At 38.2% G+C, this 19,960-nt stretch overlaps 1 protein-coding gene across 2 annotated transcripts in view; it reads left to right on the top strand.

Moving 5' to 3' along the window:
* Positions 1 to 19,960, top strand: part of smoc2 (SPARC related modular calcium binding 2) — a 70,181-nt gene that overhangs the window by 12,069 nt on the left and 38,152 nt on the right. For both annotated transcript variants that reach the window (XM_038281423.1, XM_038281424.1), the window contains exons 2-6: positions 5,048 to 5,210; positions 10,048 to 10,145; positions 10,276 to 10,375; positions 14,650 to 14,691; positions 16,379 to 16,420. In XM_038281423.1, the coding sequence (XP_038137351.1) occupies positions 5,048 to 5,210; positions 10,048 to 10,145; positions 10,276 to 10,375; positions 14,650 to 14,691; positions 16,379 to 16,420 (445 nt within the window). The remainder of the gene's footprint in view (positions 1 to 5,047; positions 5,211 to 10,047; positions 10,146 to 10,275; positions 10,376 to 14,649; positions 14,692 to 16,378; positions 16,421 to 19,960) is intronic.

The following is a 19,960-nucleotide window of genomic DNA, read 5'->3' as shown; positions in this document are numbered from 1 at the left end:
TTATTTTAAGAAAAAACAACTTATCTAGATTTCGATTTTTTTCCCAGTGTTCTTTTAATTAAATAATAATAGAACTTTATTGATCTCACATTGGAGAAACTTAACTCTGCATCTAACGATTCCTCTTGGGGAGCAGTGGGCTGCCATCGTGGAGCGCCCAGGGAGCAGTGTGGGGTTAAGGATCTTGCTCAGAGACCCAGAGTGGCAGTCTGTGGGAGTGGGCCCAAACTCAAAACTCATAATAATATAATATTATTATTATTTAATAAGCGCCCGGTATTTCAAACGTTTAAGACGTGGTGCGTTTTGACATGGTTACAGCAGCGTGACAGACCTCATCTGTGGGACTCTGGGACTTCTACACATCTTAACCCACCTGGAGATTTTAAAGATGTAGTGATGTTAATCAAAATCCACATTAGGGATGCACGATATAATCGGCCCCCTATCGGTATCGGCCTTAAAACTGAATATCGGACATCGGCCACCCCACCGATATTTAACCCGATATTTGATCAGCTTCTGAGTTTCTAAAGTCTAAAAAAAAAAAATAAAAAATACTACTTCTTCTTCCTCAAAAACTTCTTTCTTACAGACTTAAAAACTTCTAAAGACGAGGGAAAAAATATTGATACATTAAAATATCCCAATATCTTCATATGCTGATATATTGCCATTTAAAAACACCATATCAATCTCTTTTACTAATGAAATATTGCTATATGTCATCGTTATGCTACGAAATCCCCCGAAAATTCACAAAATTTTGCCATATTTTTATATGTTGATATATTGACGCGGTATCGATCTATTTTACTGACAAAATCTCACAAGAATTTGCAAAATATCACAAGAGTTTGTAACAGAACGATGAAATTTCATGAGATTTTGAAAGTAAAATAGATCGATATTTTTAAAAATCAATTTGATATCAGCATATGAAAATATATTTGAGTATATTATTTTTAAGCACCCGCGGATCGGTGCGGCTGCTGCAATAATGCGGACGCTGCACCGGTCTGTCGTGGCGAAGAGAGAGCTGAGCGAAAAGGCAAAGCTCTCAATTTACCGGTCGGTCTACGTTCCTACCCTCACCTATGGTCATGAAATCTGGAACATGACCGAAAGAACGAGATCCCGGATACAAGCGGCTGAAATTAGCTTTCTCCGCAGGGTGGCTGGGCTCTCCCTTAGAGATTCGGATGCCGCCTGGACGCCTCCCTTGGGAGGTGTTCCAGGCACGTCCCACTGGGAGGAGGCCCAGGGGACGACCCAGGACACGCTGGAGAGACTATGTCTCTCGGCTGGCCTGGGAGCGCCTAGGGCTTCCCCCAACAGAGCTGGAGGAGGTGTCAGCGGAGAGGGAAGTCTGGGAGTCTCTGCTTAGTCTACTTCCCCCGCGACCCGGTTCCGGATAAAGCGGGAGACGACGAGTACGATATTATTTTTCAAAGTGTCAAAAAATGGATAACAAAACTGCTATTTTCAATGACTACTTATTTTTGTCCAGCTTTAACATCGGTATCGATATCGGTTATCGGCTACATGAGTTTTAAAATATCGGCATATCGGATATCTGCCAAAATCCCAATATCGTGCATCCCTAATCCACATATTTATATTTATGATGGTAAAACAGGGAAGTTCTAACATCCCAACTTAATGAACTGCTTTGCATGTTGAAACCATCTGAATTTAGTTATGGAGATTCTCTGGCTGGCTCGAGCGGTAAGTCAAGCCTGCACTGCAAAAAATGTTAATCTAAGTTAGTGATTATTTCTTAAAATAAGTGGATTTTTTTTTCTTAAATTGAGCAGGTAAGTGAGACACTTTGCCAATGGAATAAGACCATTAACATTTAAAATAAGAAAAAACAACTGAAGTCTCTTATTTCAAGTGCATAATATCTAATTATCTTATTTCAAGGGTAAAAATGCTCATTCCATTGGCAGATCATCTTATTTTCCGGCTTAAATTAAAGGTGAATACACTTATTTTAACACATTCTTACTCATTTGTAGAATGTTTTTGCAGTGTGGGTTCATATCCCAGCTGGGGGGAATGAGCTGCCACACTGGAAAAACGATCTAGAAATAAGTAAAAATGTCTTAAATTAAGTGTATTTACCCTTAATTTGAGTAAGTAAATAAGATAATTTGCCAATGGAATGAGTATTTTTACTCTTAAAATAAGATAATTAGATAGAATGCACTTGAAATAAGACAATGCAATTGTGTTTTCTTATTTTAAGTGTAAATTGTCTTGTTCCATTGGCAAAGTGTCTCTTTTACCTCCTTAATCCAAGAGCAAATGCACTTATTTAAAGAAAAAATGACTTATCTAGATTTTGATTTTTTTCCAGTGCAGTGTGGGTCCTTAGGCAAGACCCTTCATGCTAATGCTTGCTTTGGGGTTCCTTTGCAGTGGCGGTCTAGTGTGCTTGTAATCCTGAGGTTCTCCCACAGCCATTCTGGGTACCTGGGTACTCTGCTCCCCAGGTGCCACACAATGGTAGCCCACTGCTCCCCAAGGGAATGCTTTAAAAACAGACAGCTCAGTTTTCTTTGCTCTGTACTTTTGACAGTTTAATGACAATAAAAGCTAGAAAAAAAGAAGAGATTTACAGACTTAAAGATGTCAATCTGCACTATAGGTCTCTGATATAGAGCTTCTGATGTTATTTTAAATTTTTTTTAACCATTTCCAGTTGTATTAGCCTTTTTATTATTGCTCTGCCTGTAAATATGGACCCATTTAGGTGGGTAGCAGACAGTGATTTACTTTAATGGCATTCCCATCTCAGTTTCTGAGCCTCTGTGTTTCCTCACATTCGCTCCTCTGTTATTTTAATCCAGAACAAATGCTCTCAATTTGAAGGTTATCACTGTTTACATTTATTAATCATCACTTTCATTGCTTTAAAAGTTGTATTTGAGGCTCTTTTCACACATCTTAGCAGGACCTCAGATGGAGATCACAGATGTGTTGAGAGGTGCAGGAAATATCGGTTACAGAGAAAATAACCCAAACATAATCAGTTACTGCAAGCTTGTTTTAGTTACTGTGACTCGTATCTTTACACGATCTAGTTTGACTTCTAGAAAATGTCAAACTTGATCGATTCTAAAGCCAAAAATAACAAAGATCTCCTTTTTTGGATGTATAAAACAGACGTCTGTAGGCAGCTTAAAATATGAACCTGCCTGCTGATTATTTGTCTTTTTAAGACATATTTAAAAGCTGATATGCTTCTCCTCATAAAAAGGGGACTTTTTTATGCCTCTTAGCTCAAATCCCTCTTGGCTTCTCCTGCGATGTGTCTGAACGAGCCTCTCCGCTGTGATCCTTCCAACAGGAAGATTTATGAGCAGGGCTGACAGAGGGGGCTGTAGAACCCCCCCCCCCCCCCCCCCCCCCCCAACAGGCCCAGGGCGACTCAGCCTCCTCTCCCAGGTGCATGCAGCCCTCCAGACATACCTGTCAACTTGGGGAGCAGGGGTGCAGATGGGGGAGGCATCCACCCAGCCTCATCTCTCCCCTCCCATTTGTAAAATGTCAGACACTACAAATTTTCCTTTTATTGGCGATGATCCCGCCCTCCTCCTGGAACTTTGGCTTCTCGGATTCTGACTGAAGTTCAGCATTTGTGCCGCTGACGCCCTTGTTCCTGCCTCAGATCGATGCCTGCGCCCGAGGGGGGGAAACACAGAGATCGCTTTTGTGCGTTTGTAGCAGGGTTAATGAGGAAGGTTTTTGCTGAAAACGGAACAAACATTTCCCCGGCACAAAGGGGGAGAACAGAAAGAAAAATGGAAACTGTCTTCCTAAGAAGGGAAGAGAAAGCATCGCATTTATCTCTGAATGTGAGTGCACCTGTGCTGGCACAGGCACAAGGGTTGGGTGACCCAGTTCATTAGTTCTCCAAAGTAAATGTATCACACAAACGCTGCTCACAAAGCCCGGTTATGTGTGGTTTATTCAGTCTTTTATTTATTGTGGCAGTCACAGCTCGTTGCCACCCCCTTCACCTCGCTATCTCTCTGCAGACACAATGGTGGCATTGATGCACGTGATCCAAAGCGTTCAGCCGAGGGTTTCTGTCCATGTTTCTCCTTTCATGGCTGAGCAGTACATCTTAAGGAGCGAGGCCAGGTGAATACCTGTGCAGGTGTTTGCACAGACAAAGACAAGCGGATATGTCTGTCAAGACCCCTGCAGGACCGCAGGAAAAAAATAAAGCCTGGCTGCATTTGTTGACTTTGCTTTGCACTGATTGATTTGTGCTTCCTTGTGTTATTTGGAGCTGAAGATATTTTCCTTTTCAACTCTTAAGAAGTAGGCGGCAGTTTTGCAAAGTTCTCCAATGGCTTTAGATCTACAGGTGCATCACAATAATTCAGAATATCATTAAGAGGCTACTTTCTTCTTAGTAGCTGTTGTGTATTTAGATGTATTACACACAGAGGCATACATTTTAAAGTATTTCTTTCTATTAACTCTGACGAAAACCAAAACACATTTTTTCAGAATGTTAGAACGTATCAAAATCAGTAAAAATAAACATTAGTGTGTGTTTTTATCCACTCTATAGATAATTGGACTAATATTTTAAACTTAGATATCTTTATGTTTCATTCCTATATTTTGTAAATTCTGCAACAAAAGTCTTGTGGTCGCAGACTTCCAAGATTCTGCACTGCCAGAAATTTAAACCTCATTAATAATTTTTTTCTAAAAATAAGTGCATTTTTCTTGAATTGAGGCAGTAAGTGAGACACTTTGCCAATGGAACAGGACAATTTACATTTGAAATGAGATTTCAAGTCTGATTTCAAGTGCATATTATCTAATTATCTTATTTTAAGAGTAAAAATACTATATCCATTGGCGCATTTTGTTATTTACCTGCTCAAATTAAGGCTAAATACACATAATATAAGAGATTTTTTATGATTTCTACGTCATTTTTGCAGTGTGAGCTTACTGCCTCTCAGAAATAGTTATTTTTTTACATAGTTTCTCATTTGCTCTTTTCTTACTTTTACAGTTTCTGCGTGTGGACCAGGATAAGGAGTGCAACATGGATTGCACCGGAGCTCCTCAGAAACCCCTGTGTGCCTCTGATGGCCGAACCTTCACATCTCGCTGCGAGTTCCTCAGAGCCAAGTGCCGCGACTCCCAGCTGGAGGTCAGCCGAGGGCCGTGCAAAGGTCAGGTCACGAGTCACGCTTCAGCGATGCCCGGTGATCTCAAACACCGGGGGGTTAGAAGGTTCTGACTTCAATTCATTTCAGCATAATTGAATCTTTGAGCGCTAAGAACACTAGTGGGTTTGACACTGAGAGAGTGGGTGGTTGGAGGGGAGAGAGGGGAGGGGGACTTCAGCCTGGATGGGTTTTGAATCAAATTTTTTTATTACAAATGAAACTAAATTGTTTGCGCCAATGTCATTTCTTTGGCCCGATACCGATATTGCCATCATGGCTTTGTCAAGCTGCTGCCTACCTTTGTGAAGCAGGAAAAAGACTAATACAAAGTGAATCCAGTAGAACTTTTTATTGCCTACCTGGAATGGATGACAATAGTTGAATAAACTTTTGCCTCTCAAAATGATAATGGTGCCCTATTTGTGTAGCCTCGTGAGACCATCCTAATCTTGCAAATTTTCAAGATTTCACTCGCTAATCAGTCTGGAGACTCTCCGTTGAAGAAAATTTGGAGCCGTTCACCAAACGAACGTCCAATCAGCGTTGGCTTTGAGGTGGGTTGAGGTGTGACGCAACAAGAAGCGCGACAGTTCAGTCTAAAGAACATGGCGGCTTCATCCGATGAAACTAGCGTTAGCATGGCTATCGAGCAAGTTTTATCGGAATTACAGAGTATTTCTTCACTGAAAGAAGAGCAAAACACTGCTCTGGAGGCTTTTCTCAGAGGAAAAGATGTTTTTGCTCTTCTCCCGACTGGTTTCGGCAAGAGTAGCCTGGCTGTTAGTACGTCATATGCTTCGTTGATCTGATTGGTTTATTTGGCCCGTCTATCACCAACATAGGCCAATCAGCTAACCAGTATTTTCGCCCCTTCCCAAATTTACTGCAACGGAAGGTTTCCAGATGGATATGCGGAGCAAATCCTTCTGGCGGACTTCTGGGTACTTGCCTATGCCGAAACCACAATTTTAGAGCTGGATCGGGGCCCCGCCCGATACTGGTATCGGTATCGGTGCAACACTGGTAAAAATATAATAAATTGTGGAAAGGTTATTAAATTTTAAGTAAATTCAATCCCTTTTTAATACAACAGCTATAAACGGGCAGCGCAGTGGAACAGTGTGGAGTAAGGCTGAACAATTTTGCCAATTTTCCCTTGCATTAACCAAAATCCTGGAAATGTTTCAATACAGGGTTTCATTTTTTTCCAGACCTGGAATGTTTGAGTCCAGATTCCTTTTTTGCAGGACTTTACTATAACCTTTTGTCAAGAAGTGATAAATACTACCTGCATGCTAGCTGCACTTCTCTCTTTCCGTCTGCGTGGTAGCGAACCCACTTTATGCAGATTACCACCAGCTAACGGGCTGGAGGGATAAATGTAGCTATTTACTCTTTTAAATTTTATATGGTCAAAAGTGATTGGCCCTGCAAATTTTTTTTTTATAGCAATTATATTGCTAATGCAAGTAATTGCCAAGCCCTAAAATGGAGCACTGTTGCCTTGCAGCAAGAAAGTTCCAGGTTTCTGCATGAGTTTGGATGTTTTCTCCACGAATGATCAGTTTTCTGCAGATATTGTCCTTAGGTGTTACTGTGTGGGTCTGTTTGTATACGTCTATATGAGAAAATGGATGGATGGATGGATGGATGGATGGATGGATGGATGGATGGATGGATGGATGGATGGATGGATGGATGGATGGATGGATGGATGGATGGATGGATGGTAGATAAATGGATGGATGGATGGATGGATTGATGATAGATAAATGGATGGATGGATGGATGGATGGATGGATGGATGGATGGATGGATGGATGGATGGATGGATGATAGATAAATGGATGGATGGATGGATGGATGGATGGATAAATAGATGGATGGATGGATGGATGGATGGATGGATAAATGGATGGATGGATGGATGGATGGATAAATAGATGGATGGATGGATGGATGGATAAATAGATGGATGGATGGATGGATGGATGGATAAATAGATGGATGGATGGATGGATGGATGGATGGATAAATAGATGGATGGATGGATGGATGGATGGATGGATGGATAAATAGATGGATGGATGGATGGATGGATGGATGGATTGATGATAGATAAATGGATGGATGGATGGATGGATGATAGATAAATGGATGGATGGATGGATGATAGATAAATGGATAAATAGATGGATGGATGAATGATAGATAAATGGATAAATAGATGGATGGATGGATAAATAGATGGATGGATGGATGGATGGATGGATGGATGGATGGATGGATGGATGGATGGATGGATTGATGATAGATAAATGGATGGATGGATGGATGGATGATAGATAAATGGATAAATAGATGGATGGATGGATGGATGGATGATAGATAAATGGATGGATGGATGATAGATAAATGGATAAATAGATGGATGGATGGATGATAGATAAATGGATAAATAGATGGATGGATGGATGGATGGATGGATGGATGATAGATAAATGGATGGATGGATGGATGGATGGATGGATGATAGATAAATGGATAAATAGATGGATGGATGGATGGATGGATGATAGATAAATGGATGGATGGATGGATGGATGGATTGATGATAGATAAATGGATGGATGGATGGATGGATGGATGGATGGATGGATGATAGATAAATGGATGGATGGATGATAGATAAATGGATAAATAGATGGATGGATGGATGGATGGATGGATGGATGATAGATAAATGGATAAATAGATGGATGGATGGATGGATGGGTGGATGGATGGATGGATGGATGGATGATAGATAAATGGATGGATGGATGATAGATAAATGGATAAATAGATGGATGGATGGATGGATGGATGGATGGATGGATGGATGGATGGATGGATGGATGATAGATAAATGGATAAATGGATGGATGGATGGATGATAGATAAATGGATGGATGGATGGATGGATGGATGGGTGGATGGATGGATGGATGGATGGATGGATGGATGATAGATAAATGGATGGATGGATGATAGATAAATGGATAAATAGATGGATGGATGGATGGATGGATGATAGATAAATGGATAAATAGATGGATGGATGGATGGATGGATGGATGGATGGATGGATGATAGATGTGGAAGAATGTGTTCTGGTCAGAAGTGACCAAAATTCTGGCTTGCATGTGATTTTCATTGCAAAAGAAAATAGATATTGATCGATGAGACTAAACTTGATCCATTTTGCAAAGAACTAAAAAAAAAGAATATTAATCTCTTTGAAGCCAAAAGAAAAACCCAGAAAGACTTCTAGCTGTAATTCAAACAAAAGCTGCTTCTATAGATGGAAGCTAAAAGCAAATGGTTATAAATATTCAAATAAGTCTTTGGTTATAACATTTATTTTTTCCAAAATCTCTGAGTTGAATGAACTCATGGAACAATGGGATGAAAAGCTCATATACTCCCTCCTTGTACTCAAGGCTTAGCCCCGACCCTTCTCACCTCTGCCCTGCTCACCAGCTTCATATACCAGCTCATCGCTCTGCCGACTGGAAACAATGCCCCTTTCTTACCATGTCTGAACGCCAGTGCAGCGAATGCAAGTGAAAAGGTTTGATTCAAAAAGTCTAATATGATGGAAAACCACTCAATGATTTTGTACCCATGGTGGGTTTCCATGGCAGTCTTTCCTCGCAGACGTCTGGACGTAGCCGCTATGCAAAACAGAAGCTTCCAACTAGGAAGCTGGAAAGACAAGAGCCATGAAATTGGTTATGCATGCATCGGTAGGATTACCACCCTCTCTTCTCCCACTGCCTCTGGACTAAAAGGCGCAGCAACAGCGGACATGTTTTCTGCAGAAATAAACCAGAGGGCCAGTCTGGTTTGAAAGCGCAGGGATGGTATTGTGTTCAAGGATGGTAAAAGTGGCACCACATTTGTTTCCTATCAGATGATTCAAGTGTCCTGTCATGTTTTCCAGATGGCGGGCTTTTATTTTTTCCACTGCAGCTAACTGTGCCTTCCATCAAGGACATCCTGAATGGTGCTCCTTCTTCCCATCAGTGTCACTGAAACACGTGTGCACCCTCCAGACTGAGACACACGAGCACCAGCAAGTGTCTAACGGACACTTGAGCATGCCAGCAACTTTTCCTCTGCTGACCAAAGCGGTGAATGTTTCTCAGGTTACAGTGAGTCATTGTTTTAATGAGATCTGAAGCTGTCAGCCATAGAAGCACCTCTTGGCAGGCTGCTGATGTGTCACAACAAGTTACCGTCCAACCCATCACTTCTCCACATTTCTGGAGTGTTTGCACAGCTGGTCCTGCTGGCCAGGTGAGACCAGGCACCTGTGGAATGACAGGATGAGCCTTCGCCCTAACTGCGAAGGAAAAGCCGAGGTGTGCACGGGTGAAAAGTTCCCAACCCCAATTTCAGCTGACAAGTGCTTTAATTCACTGAAATAAACAGATGTTTGAGCTTTAAGATGGGAGTAATTTAGACATTAATGATGGTTAAGCTTTTCTGAGAGCATCAGCCTTTTTTTTAGGGGTGACTGGAATATTTGGCCAGATCAAAAAGAGCTGCTTCACATAATGGCTTTACCACCAGGCGCAGTGCAGGTTTTTCCGGACTCTCATTGCTGCTTCTAATCCCAGTCCCACAAATATCTGCAGCTTCCGAAATGTCTTGAACCGCGTCCTTTTCTTTCTCTCTCTCTCCTCTTTCTTTCAGTTTTTTTATTCTCCCCTCTCTGCCTCTTTTTGATACGGTGATGTCTGACTGGTGGCATTCTGTGACGTTTGGTGACTCTTGGGATTTGTGTTCTCCTCAGACACATCCAGATGTGTTGCAGAGAAGAAGTACACAGAACAACAAGCCAAGAAGCAGGTCTTTGTTCCAGTTTGCAACCCCGATGGCACTTATAGCGAGGTATCAAAACAGTGCAACATAAATGATGTTTGAATTCATAATAAAAGGCAAAACATTTGTCTAAGGAGTTCGTTGTTTGTTTAGCTGTTGCTCTTTGGCGTGAAGTAAGACTTGGAAGTTTTTATTTTAGGTTCAGTGCCACAGCTACACTGGATACTGCTGGTGTGTGACCCCCAATGGACGACCCATCAGTGGTTCCTCCGTGGTCAATAAAAAACCTCGATGCCAAGGTGGGTAAATTATATTTTAACTTATTATTTTTAAAAGGTATTTTATCATTGCTTCCATTGTTACCTGTTGATCATCCTAAATGTGTCACTTTACATCAATAAAATTTTTTTTTTAAGTGAGATATGATTATTCTACTCAAAACAGATAACCTTAGTGGGAGTGGGGTAGTGACAGGGGTGGATTTAGGAAATTTGGGGCCCTAGGCAAAGACATGCAAGGGGCCCTCTGAATTGAGAAGACAACACATCAAACAGCCCCATTCTACAGATAGAGAAATGTTAATAGAATAGACATCCATTATCTGTTCTAGGTTGTGTCCCTCTCTTCTTGTCCATTTTCTTCTTGTTTTCCTCTCTATGTTTTGTACTCAGCTGACTTTTCATGCTGTCTCTAAAGGAATGAAAGATTTTTTCCAAGCACTAAGCTCACTTAGCTGATTGATCCTTCCTGTTTTTCCAAAAAGGTGACGGCCAAAGTACAGGTGCTGGTCATAAAATTAGAATATCATGAAAAAGTAGATTGATTTCAGTAATTCCATTTAAAAAGTGAAACTTGTATATTATATTCATACATTACATACAAACTCATATATTTCAGATGTTTATTTTGTTTAATTTTGATGATTACAAATGACAACAAATGAAAATCTCAAATTCATCATATCAGAAAATTAGAATATTACTGAAGACCAATAAAAACAAAGGATTTATAGAAATGTTGGCCAACTGAAAAGTATGAACATGAAAAGTATGAGCATGTACAGCACTCAGTATTTAGTTGGGCCTCCTTTGGCCTGTATTACTGCAGCAATGCGGCGTGGCATGGAGTCGATCAGTCTGTGGCACTGCTCAGGTGTTATGATAGCCCAGGTTGCTCTAATAGTGGCTTTTAGCTCTTCTGAATTGTTGGGTCTGGTGTATTGCATCTTCTTCTTCACAATACCCCATAGATTTTCTATGGGGTTAAGGTCAGGAGAGTTTGCTGGCCAATTAAGAACAGGGATACCATGGTCCTTCAACCAGGTACTGGTAGCTTTGGCACTGTGTGCAGGTGCCAAGTCCTGTTGGAAAATGAAATCTGCATCTCCAAAAAGTTGGTCAGCTGCAGGAAGCATGAAGTGCTCTAAAACTTCCTGGTATGTGGCTGCGTTGACCCTGGACCTCAGAAAACACAATGGACCAACACCAGCAGATGACATGGCACCCCAAACCATCACTGACTGTGGAAACTTTACACTGGACTTCAAGCAACGTGGATGAAGTGCCTCTCTTCTTTTCCTCTAGACTCTGGGACCTTGATTTCCAAAGGAAATGCAAAATTTACTTTCATCAGAGAACATGACTTTGGACCACTCACCAGCAGTCCAGTCCTGTTTCTCTTTAGCCCAGGCAAGACGCTTCTGACGCTGTCTGTGGTTCAAGAGTGGCTTGACACAAGGAATGCGACAGCAGAAACCCATGTCTTTCATACGTCTGTGTGTGGTGGTTCTTGAAGCACTCACTCCAGCTGCAGTCCACTCTTTGTGAATCTCCCCCACATTTTTGAATGGGTTTTGTTTCACAATCCTCTCCAGGGTGCGGTTATCTCTCTTGCTTGTACACTTTTTTCGACCACATCTTTTCCTTCCCTTCGCCTCTCTATTAATGTGCTTGGACACTGAGCTCTGTGAACAGCCAGCCTCTTTAGCGATGACCTTTTGTGTCTTGCCCTCCTTGTGCAAGGTGTCGATGGTCGTCTTTTGGACAACTGTCAAGTCAGCAGTCTTCCCCATGATTGTGTAGCCTATAGAACTAGACTGAAAGACCATTTAAAGGCTTTTGCAGGTGGTTTGAGTTAATTAGCTGATTAGAGTGTGGCACCAGGGGCCATCAATTTTGAACCTTTTCACAATATTCTAATTTTCTGATATGATGAATTTGAGATTTTCATTTGTTGTCATTTGTAATCATCAAAATTAAACAAAATAAACATCTGAAATATATGAGTTTGTATGTAATGTATGAATATAATATACAAGTTTCACTTTTTAAATGGAATTACTGAAATCAATCAACTTTTTCATGATATTCTAATTTTATGACCAGCACCTGTAAATAACCCAGTCCTTCTTTTCACTGTAAACAAGCCATGATCTGCTTATCTGTTCTCCATTTTTCATTTGGATGAAATAATAGCTGCATGAATCATGACAGCAGATAAGGCTATAGGTAACTGCCTCTCGGTGGGAACCCGGGAAGCCATAAGAACGCGCCAAACGCATGGCCTCAGTAGAACCGTTGAACGATTTGTACTGAAACTGAAACCTCGATTGCAATGTAAATTGTAGTTTTACAATAAAGTTGATGGATTGATTATTGATTGATCGATAAGATAGAGGAGAGCAGGAGGCGGGGTTACCAATCTACTTACTCTGGAGAGCAGAGATTGCTGCTTTTAGATGCTGTCGCCAAAGTCTCAAGCAGCAGAAAAAAGTTGCTAGATTTGGTGCTAGGAGCTTTTTTGACATAAAAGTACTAGAGGGGTGAGAAAAGTCGCTAAATATAGTGACATTCCGCAACACTGCTCTTCGCATCCTTTGTTTTCAAATGGTTTGCTGCTGTCTGTTTGGACCTTTCTGAACATGTGCAGCAAATGGACTGATCCAATATGGTGGACACTGAAGAGGGGGGGCTGAGACACAATTAATATTCTAAGCGTTCTGATGGCATTTTAGCCAAAGGATTTTTATCAAAAGGCAAGGCAAATTTATTTGTATAGCACAATTCAGTACAAAGACAATGCTTTACACGATTAAAATATAAGAAAATGAAACACAATCAGAGCAAGTAGAAGAAAAAATAAAAATAATAATAAAAAAAGATGCAGAAACAAGAAAGAACATTAAAAGCAGTTGGACTAAAGAAAGAAAGAAAAAAGAACTAATGATGTTTTAGTTGAACTGTTTAACTAGAACAGTGGAAGGCAATCCTAAACAAATGTGTTTTTAGCCTTGATTTAAAGGAACTCAGGCTTTCCGCACTTTTCCAATTTTCTGGAAGTTTGTTCCAGATAAGTGGAGCATAGGAACTAAATGCTGCTTCTCCATGTTTAGTTCTGGTTCTAGGTATGCAGAGCAGGCTGGAGCCAGAAGACCTGAGTGGTCTGGAGGGTTGATACACTGATAGCAAGTCTGTGATGTATTTAGGTGCTAAGCCATTCAGAGATTTATAGACTAACAGAAGGATTTTAAAGTCTATTCTCTGAGATACAGGGAGCCAGTGGAAGGACTTTAGAACCGGGGTGATGTGCTCTACTTTCTTAGTCTGAGTGAGGACACGGGCAGCAGCGTTCTGGATCAGCTGCAGCTGTCTGATCCACTTTTTAGGGAGACAAAAACATAATTAATGGGCACAAATAAGGAATTGTTATATTAACCATACACGTAACCAGAGTTTTAAGGGGCCCCCGGGAACTTGGGACCCCAGGCATCTGCCTAGTATTGCCTAATGGTAAATCCCCCCCTGGATGGCGAACATTATTTTTTATAGGTTATCACTTTGACGAATAGCTGTTTTGTAGTATTAAAGTTCTTTGTCTTATTTCAGCTTGGTAAAAATGTGCTTGATTTGAAAATAAAAGAAAACATCACTGTTCCATTTTATAATTGTCCACAAAGTAATGTCGTAAAATGAAAAAAAATGTGATTAAAAGTGTTTTAAAATTGTATTTGAATGTGCCGATGAAATATGATTTGATAAGTTTTACGTTGCATTTTATGTTTGTGAGGAGAGGACAACGTGAATCTGTGCAGGACGGACGACCACAGGGGTCTCCAGGCCCTCCCCAGGCTTGAGGATTGCTCAACTCTAGAAGCTGGGGTTCAAACAAACCATGAGGCAGAATTAAGCAACATTTAGCTGTAAGGAATTTAAGGGTTCCAGAGGAGAGTCTGTGCCACACAAGCCCCTAACTAATGCCACATGTCCTGCACATCTCTGTGACTGTCTGGCTGGGAGGATGTCGGTGTCTCACTAGTGAGAGGATCTCAAACAAAGCTGCATGGATGGCCAGATGAGGACTAGTACTTATATTGGAGCGAGACACCAAAACTGAAGACATGATGCAATTTCAAATTTTTTAAAACTATATATGATGGGCAGCAATGATTGAAGTGAGAGTAGGACCCAAAAAGGTCAAACATGTTTATTAATCAGCAGATAAAGAGGTTTCCAAGGGGAGGTGTTATGGTGGAAGTAAATCTAGCTTTATTTTAACTACAGCTGTTGGTTTCTAGGTTCAAAACAGGACAGAGCAGCCCCCATGGAGCCAAGACCAGGTAGGTTTATTCAGGAAAACACAGATTCCTCATTAATCCAGGTTCAGTGTAACGACCTTGTAGAAACTGTGTTCATATATTTGATTGTAAAAAGAATGTTAAAAATAATGGAATAGAGACAAAAAAACAAATATAAAGTAAGCAATATACAGTCAATATATATACAATATACAAGTAATTTTTTCTTAAAATAAGTGCATTTGTTCTTGAATTGAGGAGGTAAAAGAGACATTTTGCCAATAGAACAAGACGTTTTACACTTCAAATATGAAAACACAATTGCATCGTCTTATTTCAAGTGCATATTATCTAATGATCTTATTTTAAGAGTAAAATTACACATTCCATTGGCAAACTATCTGTTTAACCTGCTCAAATTAAGGGTAAATACACTTAATTTAAGACATTTTTTACTTATTTCTAGATCGTTTTTGCAGTGTATATACTCTGGAAATAATGGAAACATAGACAAGTCATTTTTATCTTAAAATAAGTGCATTTGTTCTTGGATTGAGGAGGTAAAAGAGACATTTTGCCAATGGAACAAGACAATTTACATTTAGAATAAGAAAACACAATTGCATTCTTTCATTTTAAGTGCTTTTTATCTAATTATCTTATTTTAAGTGTAAAAATACTTATTCCATTGGCAAATTATCTCATTTACCTACTCAGATCAAGGGTTCATACATTTAATTTAAGAAAACTTTTACCTATTTCTAGATCATTTTTCCAGTGTATATACTGGAAAAAAATCGAAATCTAGATAAGTCATTTTTTCTTAAAATAAGTGAATATCTTCTTGGGTTGAGGATATAAAAGAGACATTTTTCCAATAGAACAAGACAATTTAGATTTAAAATAAGAAAACACAGTTGCTTTGTCTTATTTCAAGTGCATATTATCTAATTATCTTATTTCAAGAGTAAAAATACTCATTCCATCTCATTTACCTACTCAAATGAAGGGTAAATACACTTGATTAAAGACTTTTTTTTATTTATACACTGGAAAAATGATCTAGAAATAAAAAAAGATGTCTTAAATTAAGTGTATTTACGCCTAATTTGAGTAGGTAATTGAGATGGTTTGCCAATATAATGAGTATTTCTACTCTTAAAATAAGATAATTAGATAATATGCACTTTAAATAAGACAATGCAATTGAGTTTTCTTACTTTAAGTGTAAATTGTCTTGTTCCATTGGCAAAATGTCTCTTTTACCTCCTCAATCCAAGAACAAATTCACTTATTTTAAGAAAAAAATGACTTATCTAGATTTCGATTTTTTCCAGTGTATATAGATCATTTTTTCAGCATATATTTAGATATAAAGTCTGAGCTGAATGACAGGCCTCAGTCAACCTAAACATAATATGTTTAGGTGCAGTTTTTGCAGCTTCTCTACCTGTTGCTTTGTAATTTCCAGCTTTACATGATTTCTAACTATCCTTATGAACTCTACAAAAGTGTAAAGTAGACCATTACCGAAGTGGTGATAAAAATCTGTGCAAATATTGTAGATTATTTATTTATTTACTCTCTAAAAAATGCAACAGCTGCCGCCACTTTCTTACTTAAAGTAGAGGAGTAGAAAGAGTTATGGATTAAAAAACCTTATAATTTATCATCACAGTTGGAAATAAGTATTTGAAAAATGTTTTGATAATTTTCTATTTCTTTTTAGCTTCAAAACAAGAAAGAGGAACCCCCATAGATCCAAAACCAGGTGAGAAAAATGAACCTTTTATTAATGTCTGTTCAGTCCTGCTCTCTGAATATAAACTGTTATTTTCACATCTTCAAGCCAAACAATGTTTTATATAAAGTATTGTTTTTGGGGGTTTTTTTTGCAATAAAACATGTTTGTTTTGTTAATTGATTTAATTCAGACTTCTAGCAGGTGGAAGCCTCATTCATTTCCACATCCCAAGTCAGAAAACCTTCCAGTTTCCAATTTATGAGCTGCGTTCAAGAAAGCTCTATGGACTTAACTTACCATGAAAAACTGAATCTGAATGTGTTTGAATGAATCTGCATTTATGTAATCCATAATTAAACAGAGGTGGTTGAATTAAAATAAAATATTAATTTACTTTTAGATTTATTTAGACCATGCGTAAAGCTCAACTACAACTAATGCTAAGTGCATTAACTCAGACACATTCATGTCTGAAAATCATTTGCTTTAAGATGTCTTATGTATATTTTCGGAAAAAAAATAAAACACCAACCGTGACCGTTTCATTATTTATACCATTAATGTTTTTAAGGTCTTAAGCTCTGAAATGTGATGACATCAGGGATGTTATCATACATATATTGCTTCACCCTGATGTGGAAGTAAATCGGTGAATCTTTGTTTTATAATTCTGTGAGTAAAGAACCTGGTTAGCATTATAGAAAATAGATCAACTGAATTTTTAATAAAAAAAAAAATACATTTTCAAAGCAAATAAAATCGAATGCAAAACAGTTAAACAAAATTTTAAAATGGTGCTAAACCGACCTTGATACTAATAACAAATAACATAAATATATAGTTAGTCTGAGAAATTCAAGTTCAGTTTTTAATGTCACATTTTTCTGCAAATAAAGGTCCTGTTTTTTTGTTGTTGTTTTTTCCAGAAAACAACACATTTAGCATTCAAAACAACATCCCTAGCTTTTTCACTGGTTAAAGTAAAATAAAATGTATTTTTTTTTCTTTTAGATTTATTTAGAAAGGAAGAACCATGCATAAAGGTTTTAAAATGCAGAAAGATCAATTATAACTAATGCTAAGTGCATTAACTCAGACACAAGATAGAATAGATGGAATAAAAAAATACATTTTCAAAGCAAATAAAATCAAACTAAATAAACTAAGTTTTATAGTAGTCTGAGAAATTCAACTTCAGTTTTTGATGTCACATTTTTTGCCAATAAAGGTCTTTTTTTTTCTTTTCTTTTTTCAGAAAACAACACATTTTCTTCTGAGACATTTAGCATTAAAAATAACAGCCCTAACTTTTTGACTGGTTAAATTAAAATAAAATGTCCTTTTTTTTCTGTTATAGATTTGTTTAGAAAGGAAGGACCATGCATAAAGGTTTTAAAATGCAGAAAGATCAACTACACTGAACAAAAGATATCTAAATAAGTACTTTTTTCTTACAATAAGTGCATTTTTTCTTGAAATGAGGAGGTAAGTGAGACACTTTGCCAATGGAACAAGACAATTTACATTTAAAATAAGAAAAAACTATTCCCTTGTCTTATTTCAAGAGCATTTTATTTAATTATCTTACTTTAAGAGTAAAAGTACTCATTCCATTGGCAAATTATCTTATTTACCTACTCAAATTAAGATTAAATGCACTTAACTGAAGACATTTTTGCTAATTTCTAGATCGTTTCTGCAGTGTACAGCTAATGCTAAGTGCACTAACTGAGACACATTCATGTCTGAAAACTATTTGCTTTAACCAACCGTGACCGTGTCATTATTTATACCATTAATGTTTTAAGGATCTTAAGCTCTGAAATATGATGACAGTCTGAATAGTTTGCCAACATTTAAACGTTTGCTTATCCTCTACTAGAAATGTTTAGCTTGATTAATGTATGATTTCTATTCTGCTTCCTGCCTCCAAGATTTTCCCACTAGGATCACGTATCAAAGCTTCCTTCTATAATGTTTTTATATAAACTGCTTATTTATTTGGTTTGAACGAGTTTCTAGGAGGGAGTTTGTGATCCACAGAAATGGATCATAAACAACTTTTGAGGCTAGACCTGTCTGTTGTCTTCAGCAAACAGTCACTCAGAACTTCTCTCTTCAGGTTTACTTTTACTTTTTCTGCAAAAGAAACAAGAAACCGTCCACATGGTGAACTCCAGTCTACTCTTAGCTTGTTTCTCATCAAATTTCTGCCCTTTTTCCAGATAAACAACCACTAAGATTTCTTTTGTTTCAGTACCGGGAATTGTTAAATCTGCTTAATTTAACTGATGTTATTTGGAACTTCCCTAAGATTGTAATTTGGGTTCATTAGGATAGATTTATGATCTTATAGAGTAAATCAGCAACCATTTGTGTTTCCCTATTCCTTCTGTTGACAGTTGAGTGTATAGCGTCCATCTTAGCCAGGTCGTTACACACACATCAAGTGAGGAGGAGTGTTGGGAGAATGAACGGGAGAGGGAAGTGCCGGGATCGGCCGTGGTTCAATCTGAACTGGTTGGATAAACAGGGTGGTGAAAAGAAGAATAAACTGTCGGTTTGTGGTGCACCAGATCTGAAAATAGCAGTGATTGCATCAATATTTTGATTTAAACTAACCCCTTCAGAACCGAAGTGTTTTATAACACACGGTGCCCGGTGAAGAGATTCATTGCTCCTGATGTTTTCCACATTTCTTCACGTTACAACCACAAATTTCAGAACTTTTTACTGAGATTTTATGTGCATATGCACAACATAACATTATACAGTATCGTGACATGGAAAAATGATTATTTGTATTTTCCTTCCTTTTTTTTTGCATCACTTTTAGGTAAAGAAAATATAAAATTTGGTCTCCGTTGGTTCTGCCTACTAATATTGCAAAATAAAATGACCAACTGGAGTCAGAAGTTGCCCGATTATTTAAAAGAGACCAATATGAAGCAGTGAATAATGTCAAATGGAATAAAATTGAGCTCAATAACATTATTTTTAAGTATTTAGCCCCTAAATGAAATATATTGAAATCAAATTATCCTCAGAAGCAAATACTTTCCTAATTAAGTACATTTGTGCGTAATTAAAATCTAGCTTTTGTGTGAAGGAAAATTCCCTTACTTCAGACCTCTGTTCATCCCATCATCAGCAAATTGAAGTGAAAGTATAACACAACTGCAGACATACCCAGACATGGTCGTAAACCTAAAGCGATGGGTCAGGGAAGGAGAGCATTTGTCATAAAAGCAGCCATGACGCTCATATGTGGAGGAGCTAACGATAATCTGTTAACACAACAAATATTCGTTGCGGAGTTAAAAAAAATCTGCCGTCTCGAAGTCTATCTAGTTCATCAACCTTACACCCAAAACTACAATTAAAAGGTTTAGATCAAAGCTATAAATTATAAGAAGACCTGAATAATGAATTTTAGTCCTGGCTTTACTATTTTAAAAACAACTTTCCACTTTAACTGTAGAGAAAATGTAGTTCTACCTACTAATAAATAAAAGCAGACCAAATACAAATGCATGCTAAACTTTGCTGATTTTAAATTTGATGCAC

This window comes from Cyprinodon tularosa, unplaced genomic scaffold, assembly GCF_016077235.1.
Source record: "Cyprinodon tularosa strain WSP-4 unplaced genomic scaffold, ASM1607723v1 ctg170, whole genome shotgun sequence".
Classification (NCBI taxonomy): Eukaryota; Metazoa; Chordata; class Actinopteri; order Cyprinodontiformes; family Cyprinodontidae; genus Cyprinodon; species Cyprinodon tularosa.
This window is presented reverse-complemented; position numbering and strand designations above follow the sequence as displayed.